General features: G+C 29.8%; 3 protein-coding genes across 7 annotated transcripts in view; 1 reads left to right on the top strand and 2 right to left on the bottom strand.

The window, feature by feature from the left end:
• Positions 1-2,925, bottom strand: part of LOC105144776 (beta-1,3-glucosyltransferase) — a 6,608-nt gene extending 3,683 nt beyond the window's left edge. For 2 of the 3 annotated variants that reach the window (XM_087416769.1, XM_087416768.1), the window contains exons 1-8: positions 2,784-2,925; positions 2,321-2,430; positions 2,001-2,183; positions 1,789-1,919; positions 1,319-1,496; positions 1,072-1,207; positions 849-996; positions 292-586 (exon numbers count right to left, since the gene is read on the bottom strand). In XM_087416769.1, coding sequence (XP_087272895.1) covers positions 292-586; positions 849-996; positions 1,072-1,207; positions 1,319-1,496; positions 1,789-1,919; positions 2,001-2,183; positions 2,321-2,430; positions 2,784-2,862 — 1,260 coding nt within the window. In that variant the 5' untranslated portion in view covers positions 2,863-2,925. The remainder of the gene's footprint in view (positions 1-291; positions 587-848; positions 997-1,071; positions 1,208-1,318; positions 1,497-1,788; positions 1,920-2,000; positions 2,184-2,320; positions 2,431-2,783) is intronic. The other variant, XM_011053923.2, reaches the window with a different exon arrangement.
• A 376-nt stretch (positions 2,926-3,301) lies between these two features.
• Positions 3,302-6,501, top strand: LOC105144782 (protein SLC31A2). Of its 3 annotated transcripts, none has more exons than XM_011053944.2 (4): positions 3,302-3,579; positions 3,682-3,941; positions 5,922-6,148; positions 6,222-6,501. In XM_011053944.2, the coding sequence occupies exons 2-4, from the start codon at positions 3,682-3,684 to the stop codon at positions 6,323-6,325; spliced, it is 591 nt and encodes a 196-aa protein (XP_011052246.1). In that variant the 5' UTR covers positions 3,302-3,579; the 3' UTR covers positions 6,326-6,501. The 3 variants fall into 3 exon arrangements, with proteins under 3 accessions (XP_011052246.1, XP_011052238.1, XP_087272904.1); XM_011053936.2 differs by having other exon boundaries at positions 3,302-3,588; XM_087416778.1 differs by lacking the exon at positions 3,682-3,941.
• Positions 6,435-17,621, bottom strand: LOC105144757 (E3 ubiquitin-protein ligase RNF14). The gene is made up of 5 exons (XM_011053869.2): positions 17,481-17,621; positions 8,827-8,877; positions 7,745-8,731; positions 7,257-7,421; positions 6,435-7,143 (listed from the first exon to the last, which is right to left on the bottom strand). Exons 3-5 carry the CDS (start codon positions 8,714-8,716, stop codon positions 6,883-6,885), a joined length of 1,398 nt encoding a protein of 465 aa, XP_011052171.1. The 5' UTR covers positions 8,717-8,731; positions 8,827-8,877; positions 17,481-17,621; the 3' UTR covers positions 6,435-6,882.
• Between the last annotated feature and the right edge of the window lie 737 nt (positions 17,622-18,358).

The raw sequence follows: 18,358 nt of genomic DNA, 5'->3' as shown, positions 1-18,358 counted from the left end.
CTCATACGTGCATGTGTACTTTCAAAGATATTCTTGGTGGTTTGCCATCTTCGAAAGGTAATAAAATGTAAATCTAATGTTCTGGGTAAACTTAAACCAGTTGGTTTAATGTTCAATATAAATACGGATAATTATTGCACAAAAAATAAATGATACATAATGCCAATGAAAACCGACGCTATTATAGTATAAGTTATATAATAACTAGTGTCGATTCTTATTGGCATTATATATCATTTTTTCTTGTGAGTTGAAATCTTTACTTAAGTTAATATTTGTTATTGCACAAACCTGATGGAACATTGGAGAATGTACACCTTCCACTCTAAGTCGCAACAAACAAAGTCCAAAGAGATGCATGTCATCGGGAGTAGTCGCAGATGGGCAAGTACATACGCCTGGTTCTACTATCAGCTGAACTAAGGGAGCCGATAACACAACTCCCGCACCGCCAGTTAAGTACTGATAGCCGTGATATCTATCCCAAATACGAAAGCCGTAACGTTCGCCAATCGCGACTAAGTGCTTAGGATTGTAGCAAGTGAGCAAGTTTAATAAACGTACCACACTGTAATACATTAAAAACCTGTTTGAAACTATTTTAGCTCGTGACCTTAAACTCTCCTTCTTCATCATCTTATTGAATGAAAATAAAAAGGATAGACGCTAAAGTAGTCAGTCATTGAACAAAGTCTATTCTTTTTATTTTATTTCTGTTTTGCTTAACGAAACAATATAGAGCGAGAAGAGTTTAGCTCTTGAGTTAAATTTTAGCTCTTGAGTTAGCTTTGTGACATTTTGCATAATTTTGACAATTTAAAAAAAATTTTAAAATATAATTGTCTCACCTGAATATAGTATCATCATCGACAATAGCAAGCCAATCGAAATTGCGTCTTTTTAGTATTTTGCTGGTTTCTTGCAAGATAGCATAAGTTTTAGCGCAATGTCCTTCAGTAGTATTCGGGACGATGTATGCTTCCCGTAAATTTTTGTCTGTAGAAAAATAATTCAGTAATTTACAAAAACTATAAACATATCAAAAAATATATGCACATTGATCAGGCATACCAGCTGCATCACTAAAATATCCAATGTTCAAATCGTATTTGGCCCATGACTTTTTAATCACTGGAATTCTATCTAAATGAAATTTAGCACAAGTCTTAACAGCAAAATAAATATTTTCTGGAGTTACAGAAGAACTCTGTAAAATTGAAAGTATTAACGGTTCAACAATACAGCATATTGTTCTTGATTAACTAACTTACTAAAATTATTCTTATTATTAATTAAGAACTCAGATGATGTAACATACACAAGAATGGAAAAATCGGGGATACGTGGCACAATCTGAGGCAGACACAATGCATAATTTAGATACATGAGTCAATTTCACGCCAGTACGATTTAAGACAAAGATTGCGAATTCATATGATACGTCGATAGAAAAATCTGCTTTCGGTTCCTTGCCCTTAGATATTTGTTTAGACAAACTAAAATATTAAATTATATTCTTAACTTTTGGATAAAAAATATAAAAATAAATTATGGAAATAAATCGTTATCATATTTTTATAAAATTATATGCCAATAGAGTCAGTTTTATAAAATGGAGGAAATATTTAGAAGCAAGCTTTTATTAAGTTAATTTGTGATATACAGCCTATTTTATATCTTCATTACTCTTCAGAAGCTATTTATGACTCTTGTAATAACTTTAACATAATGGATATACTTCTTTAAATAATGTATATAATAATTGTTTAATATAAAAATAGAATATACCTCTTTAATAGCGTAACACTCATGGCAAATCCAGACGCAATGTGTGGATACTTAAATTTTTTAGTGTGCTGTGCAAAGTGATGAATAATAGTAGGTTCACGATCATAAAGTGCGTATCCCATCCACACATCCTGCATACAAATAAATTATCTAAAATATAAATCTAGAATAGAAATATATTCTTAAAAGTTTGCAACAAGAGCGCAATTCACCTGAGAAGAGCTAAATTTTCCAAGAACATCTAATAGCTTTTCTAATCGAATCACAGTATTTTCTAAACAGAAGAAGAACCATTCCACATCTGGAAATTCACCTGACAAATAAGTCAATAGTGGAACTATCGTCCAGGAACCTTTGATATTAAGTTTATGGGACAGTACGATGTGCGGCAATTCCTATAAAAGTATAAAGATAATTTATTTAATATATACAAAATAAATACAAAATAGACGTAGTTATTACATACATACACTTAGTAAAAATTTAATAAAAACAACACATAAAGAAAAAATTCTCTTGTGATCAAACGTACTTTTTCAAGAGCATCAGCTTGTTCATAGATGTTTTCCCTTAAATAATCAGCATGGGCTGCATTGTAGCCTTCCTTTTGACTCAATATTATTATCGTTACCTTATCGGGCTCTAAAAGTATTGTAGTTAAAATTTTTTCACATATTTAGCTTAAATAAAAAAGAAAATATTATTTTTTATATTATCTTTATAACATCTGATATTCTTATAATATCAGACAGTAGAAAATAGGTCTGTTTTTTGTGGTTTGTAGTATACACAACACAATTCTCCAAGATTCATAAGGTTGTCCAGAGGATGCTCTTAGAACATCCTGAAGAATATCCTTAGAAGAATAGCATTGTGTGAGGCTCGTACTTAAAATGAAAATAAATATATTTGAAATTTTAGTACAGTTTAGTATAATAACAAAGAACAGACCTAATCTCTCAGATAATCAAAGAAGTTTCTATCTAAGTAAATACCTAATGTATTCGCATCTCTCTCTGTACTTGCAATGAATGAAATACAAACGAAAAGTGTGAGATATGTTAATAATTCCATTTTTATCGAACAGCGTTTGAAATTCGATCAAAAACAAAAAGTTTACATGCGTTCTTATCAATCTTATCTTTTATTACAGGGATAGAGTTCTTTAAGTGAAGGCAAAGCTTTGACGTTTTTCAATTTGGATTAACAACCATCTGTTCAATCAACAATCCATTCACATCAATCGTCAAAGTTGCATCTGATCGCTATTCAGCTGTTCACTGTTTAACTATGCGTAAAGAATCGGCTTTGCCGACATCGACATCGGTCATTGCATATGAATCCCACGTGAAGAAAAAACAGATCGCGTCGTCACTCCGGGATTCGTCGAACTCGCGGGTGAGCGCCAATCAGAATTCAGATTCGCTCGCTGCTCCGCTAAACACATGTTGTCTTTCAACCTTGCGTTTCTTGGCACAAATCGGACGAATAAAGGACGAATAAAAATCACAAGAATAATCTTTTCAAACTCTTTCGGTTTATCTATAAATTAAAGTTTAACTAGCAACCATGGCAAGGATTTACACATCAAGATTTACGTGGTTGAAATGTAACGCCTAAACGCGGAGTAAGCGGACACAATTTGTAAACAAGAAAGTTTTGGGTTAAGCTAGGTAATCGATTAAGAAAATGCGTAGGCGTCTGTATACGCGACAATACGCGATATACGCGTGGCTTATCAGTCGTCATGATTGACTCTTACCAGTCGAGGGTGTACGAGAAGGAATTGAGGTAATTAAGGTCAGTACAGCTTTAATTCTTGACGTTTCTTTTACGCACCCTGTATGCTCTATAGAAACACTTGTCTTTATCTCTACTCGTAAAACGTTGCAGATGCATATGTGGTACTGGTTTGGTACGGATCTGGGTAGCTTTTTGTTTCCGGGATATAATGTTAATACGATATGGGGTTTGGTGGCAACATGCTTTGGCTTAGCTGCCCTCGCAGTACTATATGAAGCCATGAAAGTCTCCCAGATCCATCTGCAACAGTCTGTGATTAGATCCATATCTCGAACGACCTCGGCCTCTTCGGAGAACTCGTCTCTTTTATCCAGAGTGACGCCAAAGAATTTTAGATCATACACAAAATGGTACATTGTCATTTTCTTATCTGCTCGAAGTTCAATAAGATACAGTGAGTGCAAAAAGTATTCGTACAGAGAAAACATTTTTTAAAAAAGCTTTATTTTTAAAAAGTAAATATCTAGCGAGAAATGAGTCATCGAACTAATGTCGAATCGATATCGTACGATGATTTCAACATTAATTTGAACATCATTCGATTCGACGATCATTTCTTGTTGGATAATTAACAATTTATTTATAAAGAATAAAATAGACCGTGTTTTTTTAAATTATATATATTAAAAAGATGTGTATTAATTATAGAAAATATATCATCTGAAAAATAAGTGAAAATTAAAAATTGTATTGTTTGAATGCTCAAAAAATATTCGTACAGTCGAGAAATTAGTTTCTAAAATCAAGAATACATGCGAAGCTCGTTTATTAGAACTGAATGTATTCATTGTATAAAATTGCTATTAAAATTTATTTTCTACAAATAAGACTTTTTATAAAAAATTTCTCTGTACAAATATTTTTTGCTCTCACTGTATATATTAGCATTCTGACGATTTTAATTATAAACTTTAATCAATTAACTTAATTGGTATTTAATACCAAATGATGTTTGTACTATTTCTGTAACATGAATAAAATTACAAATTTTTTGTTATTTAGCATGTGAAAAAAGATTAGGGATAACAAATTTATAATTACAGATTTTGCTTTAGCCTGATTTAATTATTGTTCAAAATTTGATTGGAATTGCTTGGAATGTTATCTTTCATTTTTTTCTTTAATATATCTATACAGTCTCGAATTTAAATGACTAAACTTCAAGAGTATATAAGGGATTAACAAATTAAAAAGAAAGGTTCTTTAAAGATATGATCGTTTTTGTTTCATTTTGGAGAAAATCGCAAAAAAAAAACAAAACGTAGTTTTCATTTTTTGTATTTATTTATTACTTATTCATTCACACTTATTTATTCATGTGTCATCTTAATATAGATATAGTTCAAAATGTTGTTTTTTTTTTTACAACAATGTACACATTGCATCTTGTATGTACAGACAGCTCTTGTTGCAGCCAAACACTGATGTGGTCAATGTAATGACTCGCCGATTTGGCATTCTTTTGTCTGAAATCAGCGTGCATACTTTCGCATCTGAAACATTATATTCTGCTGAAAACAATAATATTCCGCTTTGAAAACAATATTTCGAAAATTACGTTTTGTCTTTTTTTTACTATTTTCTTCAAAACGAATTTTGTCAAAAATGAGCATATCTCTAAAGAACTTTTTTCCTTAATTTGTTGATTTCCTGCACGCTTGAAGTTTGAATTCGGGACACTCAGTTATATTTATTCTTTTTTTCAATATATTAATATATCTACTTTAATTATTTTATTTTGGAAGTATAATATAATGTAGCAAACAACACTTGACTTCATTATTGCTTTAGAAGTTTTAGAACACATTATATCTTATACAAGCAAAAGGGAATATATACATTTACAACATATATATGACATTTTTACAAAATCATAATAAATGATTTATTAAGACCATATATGTGACCATGAATGCTCAATAAGTAAAAATATCAAAGTCTATAATGCTGGATCTAGTCTCAAAGCTGGATCTTCAATGCTTAAATAATTCAATGTGAATTATATATATATATATATATATATATATATATATATATATACTATATGTATATGTACATGCATATACCATGGCTGTGTTCCAAAATTCACTGCCAGCGTTAAAAATTTACAGTTTATATTACACTATACATTTTCAGCACTAACAGTTGACTTGGAACACAGCCCATATTTGTAATCATTCAAACTGCGCTTAAAATTAATCATATTATTATACATATATCTATTGACATTTTGCTACTGACAATTTTATTATAGTTATTGTCCTAAATTCGTTTTCCTTAGTAGTAGCTAAGCGTTTTTATTTTAAGACATATTAAATATGTTCTCTTAGTGGAAGCTGCTCAAGATGGACACTGCAAATGTTGCATTGGTCTCTCCACACTGCGCTCGGTTATATCCTGATGTTGGCTGTTATGACATACAACGCATATATCACCATCGCCCTCGTAATCGGAGCGTGCATTGGATACAGCATATTCGGTCCTGCACTTATACAATTAAACATGCAATATTTTCATCATAAACAAGCAGTTGTGGAATGTGATAAGAATTGCGAAGGTAATGCAACTTCATGTTAATGTAAGATTGTAAGAAAGTGATTATTTTACCTTATTTTTATAATCACTCTTAGATATTGTCGCGAATCTACAGAGACGCGAATCTGCTGTCTCTATCGTTGCAGAACAATTAGTTACAGAAGCAAATATCGAGATTCACTTACAGAGAGATGCGTGAGTGTTGCAACATCAAACATTGCAATAGTTTGAAATTTTTATTATCTAGAAAAGTCTAATATTATTTAGGATATTGTTATTGTTGTCATATATTATATGTATACATAGCATATTTTTATACAGATATTTTATTACAAATCATAAAGTAAAAAATACACGATATGAAATTTAATATAATACTTATTTACAACTAAATTAATATCCTTGTTAGATTTCTATACCAGATATAAGAACATGTTTTGTTATATACACATGTATTACAGATATACAAATATATTAGCTATTAACATTTTAATTATATTAGCTATTAACATTTTTTATAATTAAAAAATTAATATTTTCTTATAAAAAATGTTTTAAGTGATGTACATAATTATGAAAATATGTGCTAATATAAAATATGAAAATAGCTACATTTATCAAAAATATATAACTGATATCTGACAATAATGAGTCCTTTTTCATGTTATTTTAAAAAATATAAATAAAAATGGGATAATTTTAGTTCAAGATCTTAATTACGTCTTTTTGCTAGTTATTTTGTTATAACATATACATTTAAATGTGGAGATCTTCAAAGAATGGATTTATATTATCCATTGCATCATCAATAACATAATCCAAGACGTTGTCCGTATCTATGCCATGAAATAAAAGTCCGTAACACTGACTGTCGACGTTATTGAAGTGCTCATATCCATATATTTGTTCGTTGCACAGCCAGCAAAATAAAGATTGGCAATGTCTACACGTCATTTTATTGCAACCGTCGGTTTTGCTAATGAAAGAACGGCATTTCGGGCAACTTTTCGCATTATCCTAAACAAAGTTACGTGCACAATCATTATTAGGAGTAATACTCTACTGTAATCTTATTACGTCTATTCATTAATTTTCATATAATTGAATCTTTTATACTTTGTTATACATACTTGTAGATATTCAGTCGTAAGATATTTTTCAATTAATTGCATTTGACGCTTGCCATATTTTTTCTCTAATGTCTGTTTCTTCTTATTACTGCTATTTCTGTACTCATCAATGAGCTTTATAGTATCGGTCGATGTCATTTCACAGGGTGCTTGTCCATGGTACATCTGTTTGAATAACAATTTATATATAGAATATGTCGATATGTAGACTTAGTTTACATCGATCGTTTAATACTCGTACCAACTAGTAACTTTCTATTAATTAATTTCAGTGATGCGTTTAAAAAATAGTGTACTAAGATGATACAATATCAAGATGATTAATTAAGTACACGTATCATATATATGTATTTACATATATATTTACATGCATAGACGAAATTAAAATAATTTAATAAAATAGAAAGTTTAGTTAGTATCTATATGCACGATGTAATAACAAGTCATAGATACATACACATCCGCTTAAATGTTGAGACATGTCTTACCTTACGGCAATAGATACAAAAACAGTATTTGCAGATAGGACAGATCGGTGCGGTATCGTCCGGGTTTCTGATAACCGGATATTGACAAGAAATTTGTGGACAGTACACTACGTCATCCATGGTGTCTAACGTTACTCGTAACATGATTTCTTCGTATTGGAAAAACAAGTCCGGACAGAGAGTCTTAACGTCGTTATCGCTTATTTGCCGCTTGCAGTCTATCGTCGGACACAATATCTCATTAATATACTCGACAATCCTGATATGTACGTGCTTCTCCATGCAACTTTTGCAATAGACATGCCCACAGTTTTCTAATTCTATACAATTTAGTCCTGCACATTCCTCGAAACATATGTAGCAAGTATAAAAGTTCTTGACGAATTGTGCTTTATGTTGCTTCTTGTCATAAGATATTAATAATCTTTTGATATCTAATAATAATGCACCATTCTGAGCCCTGGGATCGGATAACTGGATTAGGCGTAATGTGACATTATCTCGTGACGTGTGAATTAAATGTAAGAAGGAAATATCTAATGATTCTGATATATTTAGAAAACTGAAAAGATCGTTTTGTAGAAAATTTAGCCATAGGAAGATGATCTCGTTGCCCTGGTTCTCTTTCCATATTTCATCTAATTTCTGACAAATTAAAGATATTTCCCAAGGTGACAACCAAATAATGGAAAGGCAAAATTCTGGTGGTGTTTTAGATGGATATGTGTTAGGGAGATAAATGTACATTCTGATTGGCGGTAGATGTTCTACAGAAATACTATCGTTGAGAACCACATCGGAAGGACCACTACTAAATTTTATTTCCAGTTTTTTAAGAAATATTGGATGTATGGTGACTGAGCATCTTGTACCCTCCTTGATTTTCACGTGAAAGAATTCTGTTTCATCATAAATACTAGAAATTACAGCCACTTCATCCTCTTGTCGTTGAAGATCGATAGCACAAGACATCTTGATAAATGATTACTAAAATTCGAATTATTATTGTAACTAATTCTTATTAATAATGATTAATTTATTTTCAAAGAGCATTTATGTATACACAAAAAAGTATAACAAACCTGTTTAAAGACTGGTTATAGAATTGTAGGTATATTTTATTTCCACTAAATCTACAATGTAAAAAGACAGATGTAAAATAATGTGCGCCAAATATATCTATAATTACAAATACAAGCGTAAAATTCATAAATGAGAGAAATTAACTAATAAATTATATAATCAAAATTATGTTCTGATACAAAATATAATATATGTATACATATATATATATAATAAAAATGTGAGAGCGAAAAATGGACGCTTTTTCTGAGAGTCTTGTCTCGTTTTTGAATATGTCGGTGATATGAGAGCATATAATAAGACTGACAACGTCCTCTGAACTATCTGTCTTTGCGTTTAACTTGATAATTATAATGAGAATACGTTTGAACACAATTTCTTATGACTACATCATAAAACACGGCTACAATTCGTCGCACAATTCGATTTTTAAAGTTTAGTTTTTAATTGTATGATTTATCAATTTTTAATTGTATTGTATCGATCGTTATTGCGATATTGAGAAGAATCCGCAGTAGGATCGAAATGTCTATTGTTATATGATATACTAATTGAATAAATTTTTATACGCGGACATTCAGTGTTCGGCTCTCATAGGCATTATAATTCTTTATACGTATATAAATGACGTAGTATCACTGATTTTGTGTAACAATAGCGGACTCTTGAAATTATTTCGAAATGATAATACTTAATACTAAAATAAAACTATAATAATTTTAACATTTGGGTGAAGCCCAAACGATAGAACGGCTATTTACCGATAAATGCAACACATCTTTTTATATACTATTACATCAATATCGTGCGCGCACGCACACATATTGTATATATATAAATTTTCGACGATTTATAGCGTTTTATAGCTTTTTCCTTTGACTGCACTCAGACAGTGTAACATATTTCCATGGCTGGTGGTAGACGAACTCATTCGGTGTTTCAATGATATAGAGCCAGTATGACTATTATAATATTAAGATTACCCAGCAAAGAGTTAATCGTGAATTGTGGAACTGGGCCTTAAAATTTGAAAATGTAAGTTAATCGGAAGCAGGATTTTTTTGCACAATAATGAAGTAGTGTATACCAGCGCAGTGCAGCGCTTACATGCACAACTGAGGTGCTATTCTTTATACATCTACCGATAGTTGTCGTTATATTGTATTGTGCAATTTTTTTACTATACAAAATATCGGACACACCTCTGCATGATGCAAGGCTACACCCAGTGCATCCCAAAGGAAAACGCAAAACGCTATTAGCGGCCGGGAGCGGCGCATTTATACATAATTCAATTGCACACACCATTCACATCGATCTATTTTTATTGTTAATAATTTTTCACTGCTTCATTAATGAGATTATATTATTTTAAATTAGCAAATTAGTGATGTGGGCAATTGATATACACTCATTTCGATTAATGCCCGTTTCCGACCACTGTAAATTAACTTTAATCTTGGTTCAACTTACTCTTCATTTTTTTTATAATTCTTAGAACTAAAAAAAGAGTTTATTGAACCGAGATTAAAATTAAACCACATTGGTAGAAATGGGCATAATCTATCCTTAATATGTGATTGGTCAATTCCATTGAACTAACCGTCGATTAAAGTTAATCGGAGTTAGTCGAAGTGGCCCTAATGACCTAGTATATACTGTATATACTTGATACAGATACTAACTAATAATTTTTTTATTGAATTATCTTAATTTCGACGATACGTGTAAATATATATATACATGATATGTGTATTTAATTAATCATTTTGATGAATATTGTACCAATTTAATACATTATTCTTTAAATACATTGCGGAAATTAAAATATTTAATAGAAAGTTATTAGTTAACACGCATATTAAATGTCAATTAAATTTTATTCCAAGATCTCGACGTTATTTTTTCATGTAATTTACTAGTTTGCAGCTTCCAATTTCATAAGTACAAATTACAGTTTTCGTATCAAGCAAATGTTGTCATGACTTGATAGACACCGAGCTTTTTCAGCGTTGCACCTGTATTCTTTTTCATTGCTTACAACTTTTTTATTAATAAAGATAAAAAAAATTTTTTTACAATATTTTTATGATAGTTATAAATAATCAAATTGGATGAATATATCATACTGCAATGTATTGTTTTTGTAAAGGACTAAAGCTATAACGTTATGGCCAACGTTATGGCCACAGCACAGACAATTGCATAATGCATAATGCATAAAGGAATCAACCAATCGAAATTCTTCTTTTCTATTGAATGAAAAGAAAGGAAAGATTCTAATTAGTTGATTCATTATGCGTTATGTGAAAGTGTGCTGCGGCCTTTACTTTGATTTTAAGCAAGGCTTAAAACTCTTTTTTTTCTCTCTCGGCTTTAAAGAGAGAAAGTGAGTTTTAAGCCTTCCCCCTTCCTTTAAAATTAAAGTAATGTTGGTGCAATCCTAAATATAATTAAAATAAGAAGAGATTTAACCCGGAGGAATCACGATGGAGATCTTATCAAAGACGAATTTCTTTCATTCTAAATTGCGCTATAATATTGAAAAAATCGCAATATAATAGCGATATTTGTAATTAAGAAAGTCTAAAGATGCGTATAGATCGTTTTTTTGAAAAAAAAAGGACAAATAAAAATTCGTTTTAATATCACTCGAGTTTAATATCTCACTTACACTAAAGTGTAATTGAGATACAGATAATTTTATTATGTTTTAAGAATTAAATTGTAAAATATGTCTCTGTACGCGCCCCTGCAGTTTCATAAAAAAAGAAGTCAAAAAGATTTCATGGTGAAATACTGTTTCTATAAGACAAAATATGATGCTCGTTGTAATCTATATACCATGAATAAAAAACAGATTGTTTTATTTATTATAATATTTTTAAGAATGAAATTGCAAACTCCGATTCTTTAGAAGGCTCAATTCATAGCTTCGTAAAATATAAGTAAGTCAAAACAAGTCTCATGGCAAAATATTTTTTCTGCAAGGCAATATATATGATAGATATATATGCAGATATGTCCCTGACGGAAAGTTTTTACGAAAAACTATATAGATTAAGACAATCTTAGAAATTCTAATAGGTCTTCGGCAGACCACACTAGTGCGCACTGGTGCGAACTTCAATGTCATTTCTTCGGTTTGTATGCACTGTCTCAGTGCGTTAAGATTGTCATATAAAAAATTAAGAATTTCTAAAATTTTATCTCAATTTATGTGGTTTAAAAAAATTTTTTTCCGTTAGGGAAATATCCCGTTAATGTAAATGAGTTAAATATCCCGAAGTGTAAATGAGTTTCTTGTTGTTCCTGCTCTTAAAGTTCAACAAAATTGTCTGAAATTCGTGTAGTACATTGCTTAATAATGAAGAATAAAAGATTTGAGCACAAAGAGAGAGAAATGATTGTAAACCACTCGCAGAACGTAAATCGTAGTCCTATTAGGTAGGTTAACATTTACAATGTTTTGGTAACTACTAACTTTGGCTGTGTGTTCGAAAAATATCAGCGCTATTGCATTATTCTATCCTAAATATTTTACGTGAATGATAAAAAGTACATTCCGTTTTCACGCTGTAAGCATCAGTATATCCTTAAGCGCTCAGTGAGCGGTCGCAATACTGAATGCACCCATTAATTTGTCCTGTTTAATATTTTATTTTAATATTTTATTTTAATGTTTAATATTTGTAGTACTGAATGCACCTAATGATATTTACAAGCGTAAAAAAAATGCATCTCAAGCAAAGAGTAAAGAAAAATAGAAGGGAATGTAGTGGTGGTAGCTAAATCCGTGGACGGATGTACGTTGTGGCAGTCATCTTAAGTGTCCACTTTTTATGCTAGTATATATAATCATTTTCATCCGCTTACTTAGAATCAAACATTCCTTACGATTTCTCTTTATTCTTTGACCTAAAGATGGAACAACAATAGCATTGATAACATCCCCTTCTCTCGAATGCAATCTATACATACGGTGACCATATTTTTTTTAAAGAAAATAAAGGACAAATCTGAAAATTTTAGGGCTTTGTTTCTACATATTTTTAAACTAGTTTGTGATAAGAATTTGTGCATTATAAAATTTTATGGTACAGTATAATCAAATTGAGATAATACGCAGTTTTCTGATAGTTTGAAACTGGTTCGACTGTATTGGAACAAACTCTTGATCTGAAGTAATAAAAGGTTCAAAATAATAAAAAATGTAAATAATTCTAGTTTGAATAGATTTAATTTTGAAAATATAAGAAATAATTTAAGATATATAATTAACAAAAACAAATTATATTTATATGCATGAAATTGTAAAGTATTTTCCGTAAAAATTTGCTCATTAATATAATATTATAGACATTGGAATGCTAGAAAAGAATGTTAGAAAAGAATTTCCCGTAATGTCAAAATAAAGAATAATATAAAGGACAATATTGGAAAAAAATAAAGGACAAAGTTTGAAAGGACAAAGTTTGAAGTTGAGTTTTGAAGGGACAAATAAATCTAAAGGACAGCTACCTGAAAATAAAGGAATGTTCTTTACAATAAAAGACATATGATCATCGTATCTATAGAACTGAGTCTCTATTCTTGAAAAGAAACATGAAAAATTAGGGAATGCTATAATGTATATATTATAATAATATTTGTATTTTACATTTCAATGGGGCACATAAAAATATTTTATATTTTGTATTTCAAATACAATTTCCATCTATTTTGTATTTGAAATACCGAAAAAAATCTTTAATAAAAATCCTTGACAGCGATATTAGTAATTTAAATTTTTCTTTTATGGCAATTGACAGCACTAATTATTTTCAAGTTTTAAACAGTGTCGAGCATTAACGTAGTCAGTTGTTAGAGTTATCAAATCTTATGATCTCACACAAAAAAATAAGTTTCTCATGCAATTCTTATATAATTGATAATATAGGATAAGATTTTTAAAGAGTGCAAGAGAGTCTCTCTCTCTCTCTCTCTATCATTCTTTCTCTCTAAAAATTCGAAAAGTGGAGAAAAGTCTATTCATAATTAAAACATTGAATTAAAAAGTATTTTGTATTTTTAACAATAAGAAGTATCTTGTATTTCAAATAAAAAATTTAGAAATATTTTATATTTTGTATTTCAAATCGAAAGATTGAAAGTATTTTGCAATTCAAATATTAAAATTTTTATATTTTAAATACTTTATTGATGTATTTTGATCAGCCCTGATTAAAAAATCGAATTAGAAAGTATTTTGTATTTCAAATAAATATTTGAAAGTATTTTGTATTTAAAATCAAAAGATCGAAAATATTTTATATTTTGTAATTTAAATACTGGAGTTAATAGTATTTTGTTTCCAAATATTGTAATGATGCAATTTGCCCAGCTATACATACATATATATGCCGATACGGTTACACTAAACATTACTGACTCATTCTATGAGTTACAATTATCTTTGTGTTCACAGGTCCTCTCTAAGAGTTGTTATCTGTTGCATATTTACAATAAGAGCTCAGAAATAAATAACTGACTTTGTGACACGATAAATAAACGTTGACCTATTCACACACTTATACTTCATGCTTGTATGAATAAATTGATTATTTATCGCGCCACAAAATCGCTCGTCTATTTGAGCATTAATAATTAATAATTCGCGTATGCACGATAAAATTAAAAAGCAATTACAATAATCGTACATGCAAAATTATATCAACATCGAAAATACGAGTGATGTTTGGGAAATTTTCCTCTACTGTGCGATACATCTATATTAAGTATACTTATAAAATACCATAATATTAATTGTTTAAAAGTTCAAAGGAATTTAAAAAAATGATATTGCAGCTCACAAAAACATATGTTGCGTTTTACATCAAATTATAAATAATATTGCATATTCTAAAAGATGATACTTTAAAATGTACATGCAATGTTTGCTCGAATTTGTTAAGTATTTCTAATTTTGTGCAATTTTTAAAATGGCTAAGGATAAAGCATTTGCGGCATCTTATATTAATGTATTATACTTAGTTATTAATTAAAAATATATTTTAAAAGTAATGTTTTTATAAATAAATGATAATTTGAAAATGGACGATAAAAATAAAATAATACGATCAGTCTTAAATTTCGCAGTTGACAATTAAATTTAATCGACTGAAAATTAACCGAAGACTACCTTATAAATTAATCAGAGCAATTTTATAACAAACGTCTCCGAAAGATAAGATAGTGTTGAAAATAGCATTGTCAGCACGACTTGTCTCGAACCTCGTGTTCAAAATCACGACGGAGAAAAAAACAAATTATATTAATAAATTATTTAAATAATTTGACTAATTGACCAGTACGATTGATGAATCCTTTTTCTGTACAAGGAACGATTTCTAGCCTCGTAAATAGAAAGTTTTATGTCTGTGTTTTATATCTCACACTGTACATTATATTGGAGATTGAAGATTGTGAATTGAAGATTAAAATTCAGCCAATCAGAATAAAATCGATTAAAATAAAAATGATCTGAATGGTTGAATTTTAATCTTTAATTCGCAATCTTCAATGCATAGTGTGATACGAACTTTCGACGAACGCGCTATCAACATCTTTATCAAACGAAAATAAGGGTTCCATTTCACCATGATGCACATTTTACTTTTGTTCACCGAATATTAAAGAATAAAATAATTAATACATCATGCGTATCATGCGGAATGTACTCAAGAAATTTTTAGTAGATTCAAATCCGATCATATCGTATATCTTCGACACGGGATTTTGATAAAGAAATACGAAATAATTTGGAAGGAAATGTAATTTGTTCAAGAACACTATTTAAACAACAACGCATTAATGTAAATATTATTTAAAGAAATATATATAAAGAAGTTATTTTTAAGCAAGAGAGGGGATACAGTCAAACTTTTTTAGTGCAATATATAAACATTGAAATGAGAAGAAACAATAAGGTATAGTTCATGATTAGGCCTTATTGTCTCTTTCTGTTTAAAATTTGACAACAAAGACTATATAGATAATCGCGGATCGAACGGAAAGTTAAATATGAAAGAAATTTTTAGAAAATTTGTGGAGAATCATGTTAACAACATGTAATTGTAATCTTTAAATATAATATAAAGGTATCTTTCCAAGCTGACATTGATGTTTATTTTCAGTATCAAAACAAGTTACAACTGATTTTTGATTACATGGTCTATTTTGATGCTAAAAATAAGCGTCGAGCATCAGCATGAAATTGTACCTTAATGCAATACATTGGGTGCTTTTCATTTGATAACACAAGTCGACACAAGTGTCGTTCTATCTTTGTCAATCTCTGAATATCAAGAAGGATACATTTATAATAACAACGTTAATTTAATATTAATTATAATTGTCTTGTTTAAAAACTTTATGTTTATCGTTAATGTAACGTTTGTTGCAATAAATTACATATATAGTAATATCAGAATAATCTTTTTATTTTGTGAATCATATGCTAAAGAAGATAATGTAGTTAATTAAAAGTATGTTCCATTTCACGTATGACGCGCGATATATCACTTTAGTCCTTGTTATTCGCAATAACATTAAAAAAACTCAAATATTGCATTATCCCATTTGACTTTCTCTTGACTTGAGAAAAAAAAATTTGTTATGAACGCTAATCTTATTAAATCTTATTAGTCATATAACGGAAATCCATATAACGGATTCCATTTGCAAATGTAGGGATCGCAAATTATACTTGCAGGTGTAACAAATATTCTTTTTTGTCGCTACAAAAATTATTTGCAACAAATGCGAAATATTTATCAAATATGCAAATTTGTTTGCTATAAACAGCACACAAATTTGACAATTAAATTTTGCAATCATAGCAAAATCATCACGCATCATGTGTGAAATAAATTTATTAATATTAATTTCGATTAAGACTAGAAAGATCGGATAAAAGAGCCAAATTGGTTCCAACAGTCTTTCTAGATAGACAATTAAATAAAAATTCAACTCATTTTATATAATTGAAAATTTTTTTTATTAAAATTAAGAACATGAAAAATGATGAAAAGTCACGAAAGAATATCACGTAGAAGCAAAATTGAAAAAAGTTATATTAGTTTGAATCTCGCGAGGAGCCAAATTGGCTACTTCGGTATTGAATCTATTATTAATTTGCTTTTTTATTACAATATAATTTAATTATATTAATATTTAATTATATTTAAAAATTACAATTAAATATTATATTATGATATTAAGTATATTTAAAAAAGTATTTGAGATTAATATAAATAAATAAAGTTCTGTGTAAATCTTCGATTTTTAAATTTATCTCTCTGCATATTCCACTTTTTCGCTTCGTGCTGATAGCAATGTTTACTTGTATATTTACACAATATATCACTAATATCGATTTTTATAAATTAACTTTAATCTCGATTCAAATTATTCTTCATCTTTTTCTAAACTCTAGAACTAAAAAAAAATAAATAAATAGTAATAAGTTAAACTGAAAATTAAAGTTAATCTACGTTGGTAGAAATAAACATAGGTCATTCTAAGAATTGGAAAAAGGCAGTAAATTAAATCAAGATTGAAGTTAATCTACGTTAACAGAAATGAGCAGAAACACATGTTAATTCAATCTCACCGAAGAAAGAAGCTCCCTCAGAATATTCAGTACCAGCATTCCGAATTTCCCAGAACTTTCTGAGATACAACTGCTGATTGTTGACCTGAGACAGTGTGAACAAGATAGCGTGGAATTTGAATCCTTTTTCAGCAAGAATTTGTCTGCACACTAGGAAAACTCGTGCGCATGTCTGAAGTAACGTAGCAACTTGATTCATTGACGGAGCAGACCAGTGTGAGTGCCTATAGGGGTTCCTGTCCTCCTGTACAGTCGTGGACAAAATAATTGCACGTTTTTTTTTTCAGCGAATCGATTTTTCCACGGCTTTGTTTTCAATGAGTTTCGGAATGTAGTCTAGATCCATAAGTATCGGAATGCATCGTCTTATGGATTCAAAAATAAGAAACAATCGGTCGGTGAGCAGGCATATTCCGAAACTCATGAAAAAACGTATCGCAACCGTTCTGTGTTCTATCTACGACTGGACTGTACTACTGATAGGTAATATATGCCAACGCTAGCACTATACACAAGAGAAGCAACGTCCAACCCCCAATTCCCCACCACGAGATAGAACCAGCGTTACCATGTTTGGACAGTTCAAATCATAGTATAAGAATAGGAGTTTTTAATTCATCGATTAATCGCATTACGTGTAAATGTAGCTTTTATAAGATAAAGTTGCAACACGTTTAATATAAAGTAAAGTCCTATGTTGTTTTCTATTTACACATAAAGTAAAACTGAGAGGCTGCGCACAATGAAAGAAATAGGCAACAGGGAATAAGAATTTCAACCTATCAGAAATCATGTATTGTGGAATACATAGTTTCTGATTCGCAACCCCTGAGTTAAAGTGAACCGAGTATTTCCACAGATGTCTATAGTAGTACTAG

This window comes from Acromyrmex echinatior, chromosome 2, assembly GCF_024713525.1.
Source record: "Acromyrmex echinatior isolate Ae372 chromosome 2, ASM2471352v2, whole genome shotgun sequence".
Lineage (NCBI taxonomy): Eukaryota > Metazoa > Arthropoda > Insecta > Hymenoptera > Formicidae > Acromyrmex > Acromyrmex echinatior.
This window is presented reverse-complemented; position numbering and strand designations above follow the sequence as displayed.

What these genes read in the sequence shown, in the direction of transcription:
- LOC105144782 (XM_011053944.2), top strand. Translation starts at nt 3,682, where the DNA reads ATGCATATGTGGTACTGGTTTGGTACGGATCTGGGTAGCTTTTTGTTT. An exon ending in TTTAGATCATACACAAAATG is followed by an intron (nt 3,942 to 5,921) that starts GTACATTGTCAT and finishes ATGTTCTCTTAG; the next exon opens with TGGAAGCTGCTCAAGATGGA. An exon ending in ATGTGATAAGAATTGCGAAG is followed by an intron (nt 6,149 to 6,221) that starts GTAATGCAACTT and finishes AATCACTCTTAG; the next exon opens with ATATTGTCGCGAATCTACAG.
- LOC105144757 (XM_011053869.2), bottom strand. Translation starts at nt 8,716, where the DNA reads ATGTCTTGTGCTATCGATCTTCAACGACAAGAGGATGAAGTGGCTGTA. An exon ending in TTTGTATCTATTGCCGTAAG is followed by an intron (nt 7,422 to 7,744) that starts GTAAGACATGTC and finishes TTATTCAAACAG; the next exon opens with ATGTACCATGGACAAGCACC. An exon ending in TTACGACTGAATATCTACAA is followed by an intron (nt 7,144 to 7,256) that starts GTATGTATAACA and finishes AACTTTGTTTAG; the next exon opens with GATAATGCGAAAAGTTGCCC.